General features: G+C 41.7%; 1 protein-coding gene and 1 long non-coding RNA gene across 2 annotated transcripts; one reads left to right on the top strand and one right to left on the bottom strand.

Annotated features, from left to right (window-relative positions):
• The first annotated feature begins 259 nt into the window (after positions 1 to 259).
• On the top strand, positions 260 to 17237 carry Mob1a (MOB kinase activator 1A). Its single transcript, NM_001033891.1, has 6 exons — positions 260 to 446; positions 4171 to 4337; positions 7209 to 7302; positions 8349 to 8482; positions 11626 to 11789; positions 13574 to 17237. The coding sequence occupies exons 1-6, from the start codon at positions 433 to 435 to the stop codon at positions 13649 to 13651; spliced, it is 651 nt and encodes a 216-aa protein (NP_001029063.1). The 5' UTR covers positions 260 to 432; the 3' UTR covers positions 13652 to 17237.
• On the bottom strand, positions 15389 to 19676 carry LOC134486597 (uncharacterized). The gene is made up of 2 exons (XR_010065840.1): positions 19539 to 19676; positions 15389 to 19504 (listed from the first exon to the last, which is right to left on the bottom strand). It is a non-coding gene; the product is annotated as an uncharacterized LOC134486597 (long non-coding RNA).
• Positions 19677 to 20177: the final 501 nt, after the last annotated feature.

Raw genomic sequence — 20177 nt, forward strand, 5'->3', positions numbered from 1 at the left:
GGAATAGCATTCCTTTAGGAAAGATCCAAAGTCCTTCTAAATAGCAAAACAGTCACTAAGAAGCGTTGGCAGAGGTCCCTCGGCCACGGAATAGTTGACAGCAGTGCCTAGCTGGCTCCATTTCGCTCAGGGCCCACAGACTACTGATTGGCTGAGCTCAGTAAGGGGCGGGGCGAAGCTCAGCGGGACGGGGAAAAAAGCCCGGTCTCGCGAGATCCTGTTGGTTCCGCATTTCTGCTCATCGAGCTGTTGGGAGGTAGCACGGAGGACTCCGCAGTCTGTGCTGGTTCGGGGCGGCTGGAACCCAGTACGAAACCCAAGCCGTGAAGCTTCGGCAGCCCTGTTGAGCCGCGGACCGCCCTCTGCTTCCCGGTGCCCGCGGCGGCGCCGAGTCTGACGGGGCGGGGGCCACGGCCCCTCGGGCTAGCAAGGATGAGCTTCCTCTTGTAAGTGGGTCGGGCCGGGGCGTGGCGGGTGTCGGTCGGCGGGGCGGGGCAGAGGGGCCAAGTGGAGGGCGGAGCCGGACATTGGGCTATACCGGGCCTGCCGCCTGGGAAACGGCTGGGGCAAGGAAATGTGCAGTGCCTCTGACCAGACGAGGCTGAGAAGGAAAAGTGCAGATTCTCAATGGTTTTCCACAGATTTACATTTGAGAAGAGAGCTTTGCACCTTATAATGTGACTTTTCTCTTATCCCAGGTAGGGCTGGAACCTGGTCTCCTCCTGCCTCAGCTTTCTAAGGAGCCAGGATTACAGCCTAGGCCACCAGGACAGGCCTGCTTTAAATGTGTGTGGTTTTGTTTGTTTGTTTTGTTTTGAGGAAAGGTCTTGCTATGTAGCCCAGGCTGGCCTCGACCCCCACTTGCCTCTGCCTCCTGGATGTTGGGATTAAAGGTGGGCGCTTTTATCTCAGCCCACATATGAGGTTTTTTTTTTTTAGGTTCTTATTTTTTGAGAACTTAATAGATGAGTATTTTCATTTTTAATTCCTCCACTGCCCTCATCTCTCATTCAAATCCCTGTCCTCTTATCTATACTATATATTATACCCATATTATACTCCTACCTACTGAATCCAGTCAGTGGTGTCTGAACGCACTTGGGTGTAGAGCTGACCATTTGATTATGAGTAGTCTATTTGAGCTTGTCCCTGAAAAACCTGACTCTTCCTGTGGACTCTCCATAGCTCTTCAACCAGGTGAGGTAAATGTAAGTTTTTATAACTTAGACTGATTGATGCTGTTTTTCCCACCCTTTGGTGCTTCTGCAGTGAGCATCTGGTTACAGGTTTTTGGGTATGTGTGTGTGATGGTATCTCCTAGGAATTAGTGACACATGTTAGCCTTTGAGGAACTGCCAAGCATTTTACATCCCAATCTCACTGTATGAGTTTTCAAAATCCTCCAGTTCACATCCGTCTGGCAAATTGCCTCTGTTATGCCTGAGTGTGAAGTGGAATTTATTGATTTACATTCTTCCAATGATCAATAATGTTTGTGTGTGTGTGTGTGTGTGTGTGTGTGTGTGTGTGTGTGTGTGTGTATGTGTGTGTGTGTATTTTCAGGCCATTTGTGGATAAAGTCTTCCTATTTTAAAATCAGATGTTTTTTATTTTGTTAGCACCCATTAATTGTACAAATCAATGGGTTTGACTGACATTTCCATGTGTATATATGGTGCAGTGGTTGTGTCCATCTGCCTTTTTGGTTTGAGTTGTAAGAATTCTTTGTGTTTTGGATATGAGTCGCATTACATCTGTGACTTAAAAATAGTTTCTTCCATCCTCAGGATTATTTTAACTGTCTTGATGGCATCATTTGAAGAATAAATGTCTTTTTCAAAGATTTGTTTAGTTATTTAGTTGGTTTTGTTTTGTTTTTTTGTGGCATAGTTTCACTATGTAGCTCTAGCTCTGGTTGTCCTGGAATGGTGTAAACCAGGCCGACTTCCCAGAGATCTGCCTGCCTCTCCCTCCAGCGTGCTGGGGTTAAAGATGTGTGCCCAGTTTAGGATTTATTTTCACTTTATGAGCATGGATGTTTTAAATGTATGTATGTATGTATGTGTATACCATGTGCATCTAGTACCCATGAATGCCAGGAGAGAGCATCAAACCCCCTGGGACTGAAGTAGTGGATGGTTGTGAGCCACCATGTGGGTGCTGGGAACTGTATACCCTAGTCATCTGCAAGAACAGCAAGTGTTCTTAACACTGAGCCTCTCCAGCCCTTGCAACACAAACCTTAATTTGAACCTTAATATGAAGACCATATTGAATCTTTTTTTGGTAAGATTTATTTATTTATTACATATAAGTACACTGTAGTTGTCTTCAGACACTAGAAGAGGGCATCAGATCTCATTAGAGATGGTTGTGAGCCACCATGTGGTTGCTGGGATTTGAACTCAGGACCTCTGGAAGAGCAGTCAGTGCTCTTAACCACTGAGCCATTTCTCCAGTCTATATTGGATCTTAAGAAATCACTTAATGTTAATTTTCCATATTTAGTTTCCTCTTAATCAGTTCTATCTCCATGTGTTCCTGGGGTGATCCTTCTAATTTAGTACTTCCTTAATGTATGTAATAGTTCTTTATAAAAAATGGAATTTAGTCTAGTGCTTTTATAATTCTTTACTTCCTACACTACTTAAATTTTTACTTTCACAGGTAAGGTTTAAGTCCAAGAGTCTGTTCCCTTCTCCTGTTTAGATGTTGTTACAATTCTGTTGTGTATTAATGCTTTTTCTGTTTTATTGTTGTTTGTGCTTTCTATGGGCTAACGAAATAGGCTTTGCTCTAATTTGATTCTGTAATGTGTTCAGCTGTGCCTTGACTCTTTCTTGAACATATGTACCCTGTTACCTTTATTATCACTGTACAGCATCCCATGATGTGGATCTGCCCTCCATATCTATAAGTGCATAGAAGGAGTAGATTTGAATTGTTAGAAGATACTGCCTAGAATCTACAGTGTGTCCACCTCCAACCCCTTGGGTAAATGCTCTGGTAGGTGGGGTGTAATAGATTGCCCGATGTAACAAGTTGTGGTGCTGCTCCTGCACTAAGATTTTTAAATTTTTACTTGATTGTTTCATATCTGTAGATCTGTGAGTGTGGAGTAGGCACACAAGTGTTGTGTCCCTGATGCACAGACATAGAAGAGGGCATTGGGGGTCTCCTATCATGTTTTGCCTCTTCTGTAAGGCAAGGCATCCTTTTGAACTTGAAACTCCTTTTTTATACCCACTAGGCTGGAAGCCAGCAAGTCCTAGAGATCCTCCTTGTCTTAGTGTTCTATTGTTGTGAAGAGACACCAAGACCAGGGCAGCTCTTACAGAGGAAAGCATTTAATTTGGGTTTGTTTACACGTTCAGAGGTTTAGTTCATTGTAATCATGGTGGGGAGCATGGTGGCACACTCCCTGACATGGTGCTGGAGAAGTAACTGGGAGTTCTGTATTGGAACTGCAGGAAGAGAGAGAGAAAGAGGGAGACAGGCTGGGACTGGTTTGGGTTTTTGAAGCCTCAAACGCAGCTCCAGTGACACAGTTCCTCCAACAAGGTCATACCTCCTAATCCTTAAAATGAGTGCTACTTCCTAAGTATTTAAATACATGATCCCATGGGGCCATTCTTACTCACACTGTCATGTTCCTGCCTCCTCCCCATTACCACATAAGTACTTCACAATGTCTAAACAACATATGTCTCCCATTTTTACATGTATCAGTCATTCTTTAGTTGACCGTACTCATTTCTTGACAATATCCTCCTTAAGAAGTACCCTAGCACTTCTAGAGTTGGATGCAGGTGGTCTTCATGTTGTGCAGCAGGGGCTCTTACCTGGGGGTCATCCATTCGTCTGTACTCTTGCTTTGATAGGGATGTGTGCGTGTGGCGGTAGCCCAGGGCCTCCTTGATGCTGGGCAAACATTGGACACTATGGCATTCTTTTTTGTCATCCTCTCCTCTTCCTTCTTGGCCTTTTTTAAGGAGCACTTTTTTTTTTTATCAGTATATTTATTCCAGTATTTATCTGTGTGTCTGTGTAAAAGCAATGCATGTTCTTAACTGCTTAGTCATCTTTCCAGCCCCCTGATAGAGCCATTTATATGCTTAAAATGTCATTTCATTCCTAAAAATTCATACATTTTTATCTTTAACCCAACAGTAGCAGCCGCTCTTCGAAAACATTCAAACCAAAGAAGAATATTCCTGAAGGGTCCCATCAGTATGAACTCTTAAAACATGCAGAGGCAACTCTCGGGAGTGGCAATCTGAGGCAAGCTGTTATGTTGCCGGAGGGAGAAGACCTCAATGAGTGGATCGCTGTTAATAGTAAGTTTTTAAGAACATTGACTTGTTGATTTGTAGAGTTTGGTAAATCTTATTTAATGAATTTTTATAGGTATAATTGTAATATAACAGCTATCTATAAAATACATTTAGACTTCACTTCTCAAAGGACTTGGTTGTATGGTTGAGTGGAGACACTTGAGAAGTGCTGAGTGCTTCTGGGTTCTTATTGGTAAGAATATCCTGAAGGAATGAGTAAGGTCAACTAAAAAAGTACTTGACTGTAGGACTTAGGTTTGAACAATGTGAAGTACTACTTTTTTAGGGAAACACTGTGTTTTATTTTACTCAAAATATCAAGTTTGGGATGGAAAAATGGGTCGGTCAGTGGTTAAGAATGCTGATCTTGCAGAGGACACAATTTATCTCCCAGCACCCACATGGGGCAGCTCACACTGGCCTGCAACTCTAGCTTTAGAGAGTCTAACAGTCTTTTCTGGACTCACATGCACATACCCACACAGATACTGGAGTTGAACCAATTTAAACCTATTCCCTACTAACTTACAAATAGATGAGACTCAGACTGTGGTCATTTGGTTTTGGCAATTACTGGTAGGGGGGTCACCCCTAATCTACTCTTCTAACTGCTGGCCTGGCTACCTCCCCTGCCTGAGGTGTACCCCAGATACTTGCTATTTCTCCTGGCCTCTGGCTCCTTCTCCTCTCACGGCAGCTTCCTCCTCTTCTCTCCCTCCTCCTCCTCTTGATTCTCCACCCTCTACCAGGTAACTCAAAACCCACCTACCTCTAATCCTTCCAGTAATTGGGCTATTGCCAATTTTTATTTATTTAACCAATTTTAAATTAAGGAACAGGTTTGTACAACAAAAGCTTGTACATGTGAGAATTTACTCATAGGCCTAGACCTTTTGGTACATAATTTAGCATGACAATCCACAGCAACAGACCAAACCTCAACAGAAACAAATCATATAATTTAAAATTTTTTTAAATTAAATTTCAAATTACGTTATTCTGAAGACATGTGTTGGCCTCCTGCTGTTTTAGATTTTTCTTTGAGGTTTCATTGATCTAAACTGTCTATTTGAATCTTTTGGTCTCTGACCAGCAAGATGGTTCAGTTGGTAAAGATGCGAAGCCTGGGTTCATTCCCTGGAATCCACGTGGGAGAGGATTGACTCCTGGAAATTGTCTTCTGACACACACACACACACACACACACACACACGCATGTTTGTGTATGTTCACACACAATAAGTAAATAAAATGTGAAATACAAAACAGATACAACACACGGGGTTGGGGATTTGGCTCAGTGGTAGAGCACTTGCCTAGCAAGCGCAAGGCCCTGGGTTCAGTCCCCAACTCCGAAAAAAAAAAAAAAAAAAAAAAAAAAAAACAGATACAACACACACACACACACAAAATACTTTGATCCCAGAATTCCTGTATTATCTTAAAAATTGCTGAGAGGGCTGGAGAAGATGGCTCAGTGTTTAAGATCTTATACTGCACTTATAGAGAATGAGAGTTTAGTTCCCACCCATCGGAAGTATATAATTCCAACTCCTGGAGGATGCAGCATTTCTAGCCTGAATTCATATGCAACCCACTCCCACCCCACCCCCACCCCCCAGTAAAAATAGGTCTTAAAAAACATTACTGAGCATGTCAAAGAACTGTTTGTTTCTGGGTTTGTTTGTTTTGAGACAGGGTTACTCCTGTAGCCCTGGCTGTCCTGGAACTCACTCTGTAGACCAGACTAGCCTTGAATTCACTAAGATCACCTCCCTCTGCCTCCTGAGTGCTGGGATTAAAGGTGTATGCCAGCATTGCCTAGCTCAGGATTTTTTTCTTAATCTACTTTTGAAGAAACTTGGAAAGCCCTAGTTTTTTTCAGGTATTTCTTTAGATAAGATCATAGCGTTTTGAAAAAATGTTCCAAGTCTTAATGATTTTCATTATATCCATCCTTCTTCCTTATCCTCTGAATCTAGCAGAAGCTCATTTGGCATGTCCTCCCTGTTGTCCTCAATCTTTCCAGATGTTACCTTTTCTCTGAACTTCTAGAACTTACTGTTAGCATGTGGGTCCCATCTTCTGTCTTGTATTATTCACCTTTTTTTTTTTTTTTTTTTTAATGATGTGGACCTCAGAATTATTCATCTTTTAAACTCTTGTGTTACCCTAGACCCCATACTAGGTTTTTTTTTTTTTTTTTTTTTTTTTTCTTTCCCGGAGCTGGGGACCGAACCCAGGGCCTTGCGCTTCCTAGGTAAGCGCTCTACCACTGAGCTAAATCCCCAGCCCCAACCATACTAGGTTCTTGACTCAGTCCGTTTTGAGTAGTCTTCAACATGCTGGTCCTGAAGCAGATGTTTGAAATGTACAAGACGACCTGCAACTTCACTAAATTTGTTCCGTAACATCTTTTTCTCTTTCCTAAGAAATGATAGTATGTTGTAGTTTAGATTGATAAACTATGACTCTTTCAACTCCTTGAATCTAATCAAATAGTATATTCCAGTGACTTACTAGATGCTGGTAGATTAGCTCCAGAGTTTTAAGCCAGTTGGACATGGTAGTGTGCTCCAGTTGCTTGAGAGGCTGAGGGAGGCGGATTGCATGAGCCCAGTTGTTCAAGACTAGCCTGGGCAACATAGACCCCCTTTAAAAAAAAGAAAATGTGGGGTTGGGGATTTAGCTCAGTGGTAGAGGCTTGCCTAGGAAGCGCAAGGCCCTGGGTTCGGTCCCCAGCTCCGAAAAAAAAAAAAAAAAGAACCAAAAAAAAGAAAATGTTACTCATTTTTCCTCTGTCTGAGAGGTCTGTTTGGTTTGTCATGGTATAGGTAGTCCACATTTAACACAGTTGTAACTTTGTCTCTGCAGCTGTGGATTTCTTCAATCAGATCAACATGCTGTATGGAACCATTACAGAGTTCTGCACTGAGGCAAGCTGCCCAGTCATGTCAGCAGGTCCCAGGTATGGGTCTAGTCTGTTAAATAGGCATTTGGATAGCTTTCTTTTCTTTTATAGCTGATAAATATTGAATAATAAAGACTATTCTTACCTCTTCGTGTAGAGATAAGTCTGTTTTTGAGTTCTTGATTACTCAGCAGTCACTCCTGCTGTTAGCTGTTTGGTGCATGAGTATTCAGTATTTAACATCTGCACTGTCATTGCACTGTTCTAGGAGTAAGAGTCTAAGATTGGAGTTGGGGCAGTGAGGTGGCTCACTTGCCACCAAGTCTGGTGACCTACATTCCTTTCTTAGGTGGAAGGAAAGAACTGACTCCTACAAATTGTAGTCATATGTATTGCCTGTGTGTGTATGTCCACACAGATGTAGTTTATTCCAAGTTTTTTTTTTTAAAGAGTTTAAATTTCTTTTTTTTTAATTTATTTATTTATTATATGTAAGTACATTGTAGCTCTCTTATGACACACCAGAAGAAGGCATCAGATCTCATTACAGATGGTTGTGAGCCACCACATGGTTGCTGGGATTTGAACTCAGGACCTCTGGAAGAGCAGTTGGTGCTCTTAACTGCTGAGCCATCTCTCCAGCCCGAGTTTAAATTTCTTAAAAGAATTTTTAGGTGGTCTTTAATATTTGCTCTTTTCCCCCCTGGTCCCTATATAGTGTTAATGAAAGTAGCTGCACATCCAGAAGCAAGTACCTGTCTTAAAGATGAGAGTTAAAACAGGCTGAGTGTTTCCTATAACTTTCTTTTTAAAGGTTTATTTTATGTATGTGAGTATACTGTCTCTGCCTTCAGACACAACCAGAAGAGGACATGAGATCCCATTACAGATGGTTGTGAGCCACCATGTGGTTGTTGGGAATTGAACTCAGGACCTCTGGAAGAGCAGTCAGTGCTCTTAACTGCTGAGCCATCTCTCCAGTCCCTTCCTATAACTTAAAGTCACTTAAAATTTCTGTGGACAGAATGTGAACCTGCTTTGATTACAGGTTGTCCATGTTAAGGTTTTAGCAACTGTCTTTAACACTGTGTTGTTCTCTGCAGGTATGAATACCACTGGGCAGATGGCACTAATATTAAAAAGCCAATTAAGTGTTCAGCACCAAAATATATTGACTATTTGATGACTTGGGTTCAGGATCAGCTTGATGATGAAACTCTTTTTCCTTCTAAGATTGGTAAGTTAGCACTGTTGAGCAGCCTTTCTTTGTGAGTGATGACTAAAATCTTGAAATGTTCTATTACTTTAAATCAGTGTAACAGAGAAGGCAACATTCTGTAAAGAACTTGTATCCATGTATATTCCCCTAGCATACCTACTTGTTTCTTCACACCAGTTAATACTTATTTTTTAATCTCTTCCAGTTTGATTACATTGTATCTATTTTAAAATAAAAAGTATTTTATGTGTGTGGTGTGTGTGAGATTTGTGTGCCACAGCATATGTGTGCAGGTCAGACAACTTGGATTCTACCTTTACTGGTTTTTTATTTGTCTTTCAAGACAGTGTTTCACAGTGTAGCCTTGGCTTTCCTGGCATTTACTCTGCAGACCCAGCTGGCCTGGAACTCAGAGATCTGCTGCCTCTGCCTCCCCATTGCTGGGAATAAAGGTGTGAGCCACTGTGCTCAGCCTTTACACAAGCTTTGAAGATCTAGTTTGGGTCATTGGACTTTCATGGCAAGCACCAAACCCACTGAGCCATGCCATTGGCCCTAAACTTTTGTTCTAATATCTACTTAAAAATACTGAGGAAGGGCCAGCGTGATGGCTCAGCAAGTAGAGTGAGCCAAGCCTGGTGGCCTGAGTTGGCTCTCTGAGACCTACATGGTAGATGGAGGCTGTCTTACCACACACGCATAGGTACACGTCTGCTCGTGCACACACATTAATGAGATGAATTACTTTCCGTTTCATTTACGTTTTCTCTTCTGTTTATGTTCTTTGTCTGTTATAGGTATTTTGTTTTTGTCATAAAAGCTGTATGTTTTCTTCCCCTAGGGCACCTTTGATCTTTTTATGGAGTGTTTTGCTATAGACTTCTCCATTTTGCTCATCTCCTTTAAAATGTGGATTGTTTCTTTGTTGCTTTTTGTGGTGCTAGGGATTGAAGCCTGGCCTCATGTGTGTGCTAGGTGTGTGTTCTGCCCTGAGCTCTCCTCAGAGCCCCAAATTACATTTCAACAATGAGAAAGTTACTACTTCTTTTGTGCTGGGGCTCAGTCCCAGGGCCCCCCACATGGTTGACCGCATGCTCTACCTACTACTAAGTTATATATACCCTAACTTCTCCATTTTTTTTTTTTTTTTAATGTTTTGCTTGGAGAACGTTTCTGGTTTGCTACTATTTTTGTTTTTGGTTTGGTACTGAAGAGTGAAGTCAGGCTGCCTGCAGTTCCTGGGGCTCTGAGCAGCTTCTTACCAGGTTCTTCCTGTGCTCCTCTGTGTAGTCTAAGCAGAGGCACTTCTGGGAGAAACAGATCAAGTGTTTATACTTAGGCTAGAGTTAAGGAACATGGTGGAGCATACCTGCAATCCCAACACTCCAGAGGCTGAGACAGGAGGATTGTTGGGAGTTCAAGGCTAGCCTGTGCTATAGAGTGAAACTTCATTTCAAAGAAACAAACCAAAAAATCCTGTTAGATTTGACTTGTTAATAACATTCTTCTATTAAATCTTATATTTCCTTTCTTACAGATACTTTATTATATGTTGGTTCCACTTGAATATGTTCTATTAAATTCAGTTTAGCAAGTACTTAAACAGTTTACGTATTTACTAAGTTATTTTTATGAGGGAAGATCTCATTTAGCTCAGTTTGTCTTTGAATTCTCTGTGTAGCTGAGCAAGCTCTTCAACACTCCATCTTTCCATCTCTTTCTCCCTCTTGCCGAGGTTATAAAATCTCACCAACCATGCCTAGCCCTCCTTTTTCCTCAGCCTCTCATTCTATTGTAATCATTCTGGACTCCTTTACTTTCTTCCTCCTCCTCTTCTTCCCCCTCCTCCTCATTAGGCTGTTATCAGTGTTGTAATTTTTTTGAGATGTTATAGAGAACTCTTCCTCCTCTACTTCCTCCTCCTCTTCTTCCTCCTCTTTTAGAATATCTTAAGTTTTTAGCAAGATGGCGAATTTTAAGAGAAAAGATATTTTATTTTAAAACCTGTTTTTGGTATTTTGTATTAGAATTCTGTTCTGAGAAACCACTCGGGGTTGGGGATTTAGCTCAGTGGTAGAGCATTTGCCTAGCAAGTGCAAGGCCCTGGGTTCAGTCCCCAGCTCCGAAAAAAAAAAAGGAAAAGAAAAAAAAATTTAAAAAAAAAAAAAAGAAAGAAACCACACTCAAATGCTAGTGTAATGTTTGAAAAGTCAATTTAGCCAAGACTAGAAGTTGGGAATACCATAAAAATATACAAGACGAATTATATCAAGCTTCTAAGGGCTAACTAAAGAGAAAAGTAAGATGCATGGTAGGAAAGCTGTTAAAAGCCTCCATTTTCTGAAAGGTTCCAAGGTGTTTAATTGAGATTGTTTCTGAGGAACTGGTTTTTGAAGCTGATTGTTTACATGCCTGGGACTCACTATAGAGTACATGGACTCTGAGAGATCCACTTGTCTGTCTTAAAGACAAGCATCACTTGCTTGGCAGGCAGATGCCTTCTTAATTTTTCTTAGTGTTAGTTTATGTAACTATCACTGGCTTGCTGGCATTCTCCTGTCCATAAAGGATTTGGTTCCGTTAGCCAAACTTGTCCAGAGTGTGGTCAGTCACCCTGTGGCTACTGCTTGGGAAGGTCCCCACCTCCCAATTTTTCTCAAGACATGTTTCTTTTCTCTGAGAAGAAAAGAGGCTCCCTTCTTCTGTTTCAGGAAGGATCACCCCTTTTTAGAATACAGGAAAATAAGGCTTACTTTCTAGAGTAATGTAGAAGATGAGATATTTTCAATCTATATGGATGATGGTAAAGACTTGAGTGGTATCTGTTTAGGATACTCCTTTGTTTAGGAAAATCTCTATTCCTAATTTTGTTTCCTATTACAAATGACAAAAGTGTTTATAATCAAAGTGTATTCTTGTTGCATTTGCTCTTAAAGAGAATCTCTGATTCTGAACAACCAACATGTTCATTTGAACTGTGATTTAGCAGCCTCTATACCTATGTTACTGTTGTAGCAAGCAGTGTGGTATGTGAATACTTAGTTTGGGATTTCCCTTGCTCTGTGAATGTGTAAGCTTGTTGCTACACTCGATCTGGGTGGCATCAAGACTTGCTGCATTCTGATTTGATAAAAGACTGATAGGTGTGTATTCCATTACAGGTGTCCCATTTCCCAAAAACTTTATGTCTGTGGCAAAGACTATTCTGAAGCGTCTCTTCAGGGTTTATGCCCATATTTACCACCAGCACTTTGACTCCGTGATGCAGCTGCAAGAGGAGGCCCACCTCAACACCTCCTTTAAGCACTTTATTTTCTTTGTTCAGGTAAGTGAGCCATGTTGGTCTCTGGGCCTTGGACTTGGACTTTGGTAATGTATCAAAAGCACCACCTCATTTATAGATGTAGAACATGTAAGTTTTAAGCTTTGTTCTGTCCCCAGTTTTGCTCTCTTCTTCATACTGTTTCATTGATTCATGAAGCAGTTTAGGAGGGCAGTGTCTCTGAAGTGGAGAGGCGGTTTGGCAATAAAGCACTCATACAGTTATTGCTGAAGACCTGGGTTCAGCTCCCAGAACCCATATCAGGAGGCTCACAATAACCTGTAAGGGATCCAGCATCTTAATCTAGTTTAAAAAAAGAAAGGAAGAAAGACAGCATCCCACTAGGGACTGGCTGCCTAGGGCTTTCCTTGGTCATCCAGGTTTGTGGCCTGTTTCCTGTGAGCACTAAGTTAGAACTTTAAAAGGTCACATAAAGGTATTTGAAAAAGATGCTAAGAATTATCAGAGCTTGATGCTGTATCTCTCTAATCCTAGCCAAACCTTGTTTCAAAAAACCAGAAAAGAAAGCTGGAGAGAGATGGCTTAGCAGTAAAGATCACTTTCTGTTCTCGCAGAGGGCTTAGTTCCCTTTCTAGCACCTGCTATGGGGAGCTCACAACCACCTTTACAATGGCACAAAATCTGGTACCTGCTTCTGTTCTCACTCACACACACACACCACACACACACACACACACACACACACACACACACACACACACACACACACACACCACACATACACACACTCACTCACGGGTGGGGGTATTAAACTTTTAAAAAGCAGAAAATGATAAAAAGGACTGATTCCTTTTTAGAGCTAGGCAATTCTGTATGTAAATTATCACTTTATAGTAGAGAAACCTGGTGACTTTTTAGTGATTATTGTGTATTATGGTTCTGAGTTTTTCTTTTTCCTTCTGAGATTGTTACTGTGTGTTGTGTGTGCACGCTGTGTGCACGCTTGTGTATGTCCACATGTGTATGTATAAAAGTAAAAGTTGACTTCTCATGAGGTAGTTATTATCGAAGGTTTAGTTAGTAATTTTCAGGTCATTTCTGTATAAACTCATGCATTTCATGTTGGTGTTTAGCACAGTGATAAAGATCATCTCATAGCTACAGTTCCTCTCACTCCCACAGTTGGTTAGAAAGGGGCCTGATGTCCCAACACTGTAAAAGTACACATCATGTGTTGGTCTTTCTGGGGCCCAGTCACACCTGGTTATCTTATGGGTCACCAGATACTGTTGACACTGTAGAGATTCCAGGATTTTAAGAGCTGTGTGTCAGGAAATGGGGAAGACCAGCATATGTCACAACATCACCAATGTTTTAGTTTTGAAGTTAAATATATATGTGTGTATGTATGGTATGTATGTCTGGGTATGTGGGTACACATGGAGATGGAAGCCAGAAGTCAACACTGGGCATTACTTATTCAGCTAGATTCCTGGCCAGCAAGCTCCAAGGATCCTGCTGCGTCTACCTCCCCAGCACCATGGTCACAGTACTATGTCTGGCTTTCTTATGTGAGTGCTTGGGATTTGAACTTAGGTCTTCATGCTTGTCTGATAGGCATTTTACTAAGCAAGCCTTCTCCTCAGCCTGTACTTTTTTAAAAAAAAAAAAAACAAAAAAAACCAAAAACCTAAAACAGTCATTTTATATATATTATAAAGGTCATTTCTTTCAGATTCAGAAAACTAGGTTTAGGAAGCTCATTTCTGAAAAATATGTAAGAGTTTCAATTTTGGCTTATTAGTATATTTTTCTTTTCTTTCTAGGAGTTTAATCTGATTGATAGGCGTGAGTTGGCACCACTTCAGGAACTAATTGAGAAGCTTGGATCTAAAGACAGATAAATGCTGCTTCTTCTAGAACACAGTTACCCTCCCCCTCTATCTACTGCTAGCACTCTCTCATTGCTGTCTGGTATGGACTAAGTGATACTGACTACAAGAAACCAGGATCAAAAGATCCATTGCGTCTGAAAAAAAAATTGTCCCAAAGGTAGGTTGGCCAGATAGCTTCAGAACAATCCCATGACACAGCTAAATCAGAGGTGCTGTGTGGCCACCCTGTTACTGTTAATGTCCTTCTTTGTTTTCACCTCATGACTAACCTGTAGTTTGTTGCTGAGTTTTGTTCAAGAAAATGAGTTTTTCCGTGGGACAACATAATGGACATTAAGAATTTTCAGCAGCAACTTATTAGTGACCTTCTAGAACAAATGTCTTAACACAGATGAGTTTGCTTTGTTTTACAAATCAGTGGTGGTCTGTTTCACTTTGGATAGCGTTTTGGTTCACATTTGTATACTGATGTTTATAGGCAAGAGTGTATGTTTTCTAGCCAGGCATGATGGTCCATGCCTGTTAGGGGCAAAGGTGGGAGGATCACACATTTGAGGCTGGCTTGGGCTACATTGTGAAACTATTGCTAAAAAAAGTTTGTTTTGCAAAATCCACAAGGCTTAAATCACAGGCATATGTGGACTGAGATTAACCAAAGTTATTTTAAGTGACTTTACTGTGTAAACTTGTTTGGGATTGTCTTCATGTCTGACTAGATGAGGAGAGTGCACGACAGATTTAATCTTTGTGGCTTCTGACAGCGTCGTGCAGGTTCTCATTTGAGGCTCTTGACTCAGATTAACTTCATATGTAGGCTGGGGCAGAGATCAAGAAAACTTCCAAAATCTGTGACATACTTGGGCCTCAAAGCCACTGTTTTCATTGATATTTCTTTGCAGTTCTTGAGGCACAGTAGAAAAAGTAGTCAGAGTACTTGATTATTTCCTGGATGATTCCATGTTTTTATTGCAACTTGAAACTTTTCTGTGCACGTAAAATGCACAGACTTCATGGCGATAGGACAAAGGTCAAAACCACAGAATAGCTTGCAGGGGTGTGTGACAGCAGGTCTCCCTGGGCCTGTTAAAGCTGGAGACCCAGCAAGGGGAGTGAATTGGGCAGCTTGGCTTCCTTCTGTTACTGAGCACAGGCTGCAGTGAGCTCTAATGCTTCCATCCTCCTTGCCTTTGTAGCAAAACTTGAATTTTTCCTCATCCTGTCAGGATAAAAGAATCCTCTTTTGGGGAAGTGCCTGCTTTTCCTGTGATCCTCAGACCTAGTCTGTTCTGGCTGCCTTTTCAAATGTACATGACATCCCAGGGATTCTGGACCCTTGCCCAACAGGCAGTGCTGGAGTTTATCATTGTTGTGTGTCAGAGCTGGGACTTACATAGTGCTCACTGGCCTCCTACATGGCTTAATAAAAGTTAGAGTTGATGAGGTTTTTGTTATTTATTTTGATTCCACTAGACTATACTGGAAAGTATTGCTTAGAAACTCCAGTTTTAATAACTCATTTTCAGTATGTTCTTAAGTATGCTCAGAATTTTAAAGGAACTGTTTTGTCTTTATTTTGGCTGAAATCACCTATCACCGTTAGAGGAATTCAAGTTGGAATGACGGTTTAGGTAAAAAGGGCAGCTTGGAAACACCTCACAGCCCAGGTGTATGCAAATGTCCAGACATCAGCTGTTCTGTAAGTGTATGACAGTCACCTGCAGACCGGAAACAGGCTTCTAGATGATCAAGAATGTTTCACCTCTCAACCCTAGACTCCATTTACTTTGATTTGCTTTAGTCTCTCTCTTTTTTTTTTTTTTTTTTTTCCAGAGCTGAGGACTGAATCCAGGGCCTTGCGCTTGCTAGGCAAGCGCTCTACCACTGAGTTAAATCCCCAACCCCTGCTTTAGTCTCTTAAGGAATGAAATTCTCTTTCTCAACCAGGGCCCAATCATTTTTATGAGTTCCGATACCCTCAAAACCAAGGTTTCTCTGCATGTATTTTGGGGATAGAAATGCCCTCTCCATGTCTGAGCTCCCAATGGTAGATGTTAAGATACGGAGGAGGCAGCCCCTAGTGGGATATAAAGCAAAGCCTTGCTGGTGAAAAAGAGTATCTCTGTTTTTGGTTGTGTCCCCCTCCCCTTTTTTCCTTTTATCATTGAAAACAGTGCTAGACTCCCACACCAACCTGCCTTAATCAGCAGTGTGCACACTGCGCTGTTGCTCAGTGAGGCAAAGACATGGGAGGAGGAGTTTGTCTTTCTGCTTTGGCTAGAGGGCTCATTTATAACATCTGAAGAAATCAGTCTGTCCTGGGTTTATCTGCATATTTCATGGCTCTCCTGCTCCCCTCAGCAGGAGTCAGCTGTTCTGTCTGATTCTGCTCTCTGGACTTTGTTGCAGTGACTTCCGATTGACTGGTGAATTCTGCCTTAGCCCTGTGGTGCTTTAACTTTCAGGACTTGAAAAACTTGGATATTGGGGACTGAAGAGATGGCACATTGTTTAAAGCATTGGCTGCTCTTCCAAAGGACCCTGGTTCAATTTCCAGCACCCATATGGTGGCTCACAAGTGTTTGTAACTCAAGTTCCAGTGGATCCAACTCCCTCACACAAACATGCATGCAGGACAAACACCAATACATTAAATTAAAAAAAAACCTTGGCCAATGATAGATTTATAAAAAATACTTACACTTCTCTTGTACAATTTTTGTGTCAACTGCTACTATATTGTTACTCTGCTGATTGAGTAAAGTGTCTTACCAGCAGCCAGTTAGCCAGGGGTCCTTTTATCTGCAGCTCCTTGGCCTGCAGAGCTAGTTTAGTTCACACAACTGCTCACTGGAGAATTGCAGGTCTCTGTTCTCCATGGCTTGTAGCAAAGGCACAGGCACAGTCCTGGCGGTGAGGTTTCCTGTTTGTACTCTTGGCTTCTCTCTGAGCCCCAAGATCATACTAAATATAGCGTCTCATAGCTTCTCAGACATGTCATTACCTCAGGCACATAAACAAATCAAGACTGAAGAGTGAGGCCCCTACAAGTGTGTGTCCACTCCCCAGTCAGAATGGAGTCCTGAAACACTGCCAGCCTGGGCATGCGCTGCTGAGCACCTTTAGCAGTCATGTTCTTTCCGCCTGAGGTCAGTGAGAGTTCTGACAAAGAAGGAAGCCACAGTAGTCTTTGGTCTTCCTGACTTTACATTCAATTTTGATGCAGGGCTTTGATGGGCTTTGGAGCACATGTGGCAGCAGTAATTTTACTGAAGCAACTGCATTGAAATTCACTCGGGTTTTCTCATCAGAACGTATCACATAGTTTTCTGTAAAGCCATTCTGGATGGCCAGTGTGCTGTGGACTAGTTATAAAACAGCATTCTGTGTTGGTCTGCCTCAAAAATAGTTTGCATAAAGTAGTCTTCGTTACCATCTAAAATAACTTAAAATATTCCTCACGTAAAAAATTTATGTTGTATTTTTAAAACTTTTAGGGCTTTATCTATTTTTCTAAGTCGTTAACTGTACTTTTTAAAAAAGTATTTTATACCTACTTTTGTAACTTCATCAGAATAAACTATATTGAAACCAAAAATGGCTTTGAAGTGTGTTAACGCGCTTTTGTCTAAATGTGGAAGTGAGATCTTGATGGTTCTGTGATTTTGATGATAGTTTAAATTTGGAGGGTTGATTGTGCATTCCATTTACTATCTGCTTTCTTTTTTTTTTTTTTTTTTTTGGTTCTTTTTTTCGGAGCTGGGGACCGAACCCAGGGCCTTGCGCTTCCTAGGTAAGCGCTCTACCACTGAGCTAAATCCCCAGCCCCTACTATCTGCTTTCTTAAAGCTCAGGAAGAAGTTCCTAAATGAAACCAAATATAATGCCAGAGACACTTCCAAAGAACAAATCCCTCTCTCTCAGTGCAGACCCACCCCAGACAGTCTCAGTCCTGGCCTGCATATGGGACTCCAGATCTTACTATTCTTGGGAATGGGATGGAAACTGAAACCACTGATTTTCTTATCTGGAAGTCAATTACTCTTACCCTTAAAACCTTCTCCAGTCAAAACAGTCACTCAGTAGGACATTTACTAAGTACAATGTATTAACCACAGTTCTTTAGAACAGTGGGTCTCAACCTCTTTGGGGGTGTTGAATGACCCTTTCACAGGGGTCACCTAAAACTGTCAGAAGACATTTACATTACAATTTATAACAGTAGCAAAATTACAGTTATGAAGTAGAATAAAAAATAATTTTATGGTTGGGGGTCACCACAACATGAGGTCACAACAGGAAGGTTGAGAACCACTGCTCTAGAGGAACAGAACTGCTAAAATGAATACATTGGATTACTAGAATGGCTTACAGGCTGTGGTCCAGCTCATCCAACAATGGTTGTCTACCAAGAGAAAGTCCAAGGATACAGTCGTCGTTCAGTCCCCAAGGCAGGATGTCTCAGCTGGTCTTCAGTGTACATCCTAGAGAAGTGGGTTCTCCTGACAGTGAAGAGATGGACTTGCCAGTGAGAGCAAGCAGGCCAAGAGAGAGCAAGCGTCCTTCTCCCATGGTTGCTAGCAGAAGGTGTGGCCTAGATTAAAAGTGGGTCTTTTCACCTCAAAAATACAGATTAAAGGTGTGTCTTCTCACTTCAAAAGATCCAGATTAAACATGGGTCTTTCCACCTCAAATGACTTAAGAAAAATCCCTCACAGGTGTACCTAGTTGATTGGGTTTTAATTGATTACAGATGTAGTCAAGTAGCCATCAAGAAAAAAGTACAGGTACATTTTAGATCTTTTTTGAAGATCGCTTCTACTTTAGTTTTGGGCTTTTTGAGTAGAGTTCTAACATGCTGAGTGATCAAATGTGCTTAAAAATCACTTTGTGTAAGATAAGGCAAACCATCAGTTAGTGTCCTACAAGTACTGGCATGGTCTTGCTTTGCAGCCCAGATTAGCCCCAGACTTGAAATGCTGCACTATGGCTTCCCAAGTGCCTATCTTGTTTGACTTTTTGTTTTGTTCCAATAGGCCTGAAAGTGATCAGGCCGGTAACATGGCTCAGTAGGTCAAGTTGTTTGCTGCCAAGCCTGACAACTTGAGTATTCTTCTCTGGAACTTTCATGGTGGATGGAGAGAACCAGCTCCTGAAAGCTGTTCTCTTACCTCCACATGAGAGCTATGGCATGTGCATGCCACCCACATAATTAGATACATTTAATAATTTAAAAATTATGTATATTCTTATAAAAATTTAAGTAATCACCAAAATGAGTGTCAGTATCTAATGGCCTAGTCTTTGGAAGCTGTTTGAAACTTTGGAAGGAGTACAAGTAACCTGGATGAGAGTTGGGAAGGCCAGAGTTAGGCTTTGGAGTACCATAACCAGAAACTGCAAGCCGTGCCCCTTTAGCCTGTCCAGAGTGTTAGGCTTCCAAGTCCCCTCTTCCTCTTCTGTGTCTTAGTCCAAAGGAACCCGAATGCCCCTTGATTGGCAGATCCTAGGTCAAACTGATATTTTGGCTTTCAAGGGGCTAGGAAGACTGCAGGGCCTTATTCTGGAGGTATGTTTAGTGTTTGTGGCAGTCTGGGGAGCCAGGAGATGCAAGCCAGGAATATTCAGTCTGTTTGACAAATGAACAAGGTCAGGAAGCTGGTGCACAGCTGTATGGAACTGAATTTTTAAGAACTGTTGACTCTTGGGGTGTTAGGAGGCTCTATAAAATGACTGCAATTAAAAACCACCTCAGTGGGGTTGGAGATGTAGCTCAGCGGTAGAGCGCTTGCCTAGCAAGCTCGAGGCCCTGGGTTCAGTCCCCAGCTCCGGAAAAAAAAAAAAAGAAAAAAGAAAAAAAATTACCTCAGTGAGGTAAACACCTCAGTGAGGTAAACACCTCAGTGAGGTAAACACCTCAGTGAGGAGATGCATCCCAAGAGACCCTAACTGAGGCCTCCCCATGGCGAAATGGCACAGGCTTGTAACCCAGACAAGAGGGTCAGAAATCCAAGTCATTTTCAGCTACATTAATGAATTTGAGGCCGGGTTGGGCTATAGGAGACACTGTCTCAACAATAAGCAAAATGAGTGATTATGACCCAAAGTTAATGACGGTGAAAGAACCTCAGGGTCAGAGCAGAAAGGATTAGCCACTTCTGGGCCCAAAGGCCATTTGTAAAAAGGGACTGAGAGATGGCTCAGTGGTTAAGAGCACTGGCTTTTCTTGAGGACCAGGGCTTGATTCTCAGGACCCATCTGTATCTCTAGTTCTAGGGGATCTGACACTCTTCTGGCCCTGGACACTGTGTGCACATATTGTACAGACATATATGCAGGCAAAATACCCAGACACATAAAATTTAAGAATTTTAAGCCTCAAGTTGTAGGTAGTACTAATGTGGCTTGGTTGGAGGTAAGTATCAAAAAAAGACAAAACCATAGTTTAAAAGACGATTGTGTGACCAAATGTCTGGCAGAACCCATGAGGGCAATTCTGGTACTATATCCTGCAATTCAAAGTCCAGCTAGATGGGTA

This window comes from Rattus norvegicus, chromosome 4 (genome assembly GCF_036323735.1).
Source record: "Rattus norvegicus strain BN/NHsdMcwi chromosome 4, GRCr8, whole genome shotgun sequence".
Classification (NCBI taxonomy): Eukaryota; Metazoa; Chordata; class Mammalia; order Rodentia; family Muridae; genus Rattus; species Rattus norvegicus.

Bases quoted from the DNA above. Each gene is read 5' to 3' on its own strand.
- Mob1a (NM_001033891.1), top strand. The intron at 4,338-7,208 runs GTAAGTTTTTAA...TTGTCTCTGCAG, and splicing joins TGAGTGGATCGCTGTTAATA to CTGTGGATTTCTTCAATCAG. The intron at 8,483-11,625 runs GTAAGTTAGCAC...ATTCCATTACAG, and splicing joins TCTTTTTCCTTCTAAGATTG to GTGTCCCATTTCCCAAAAAC.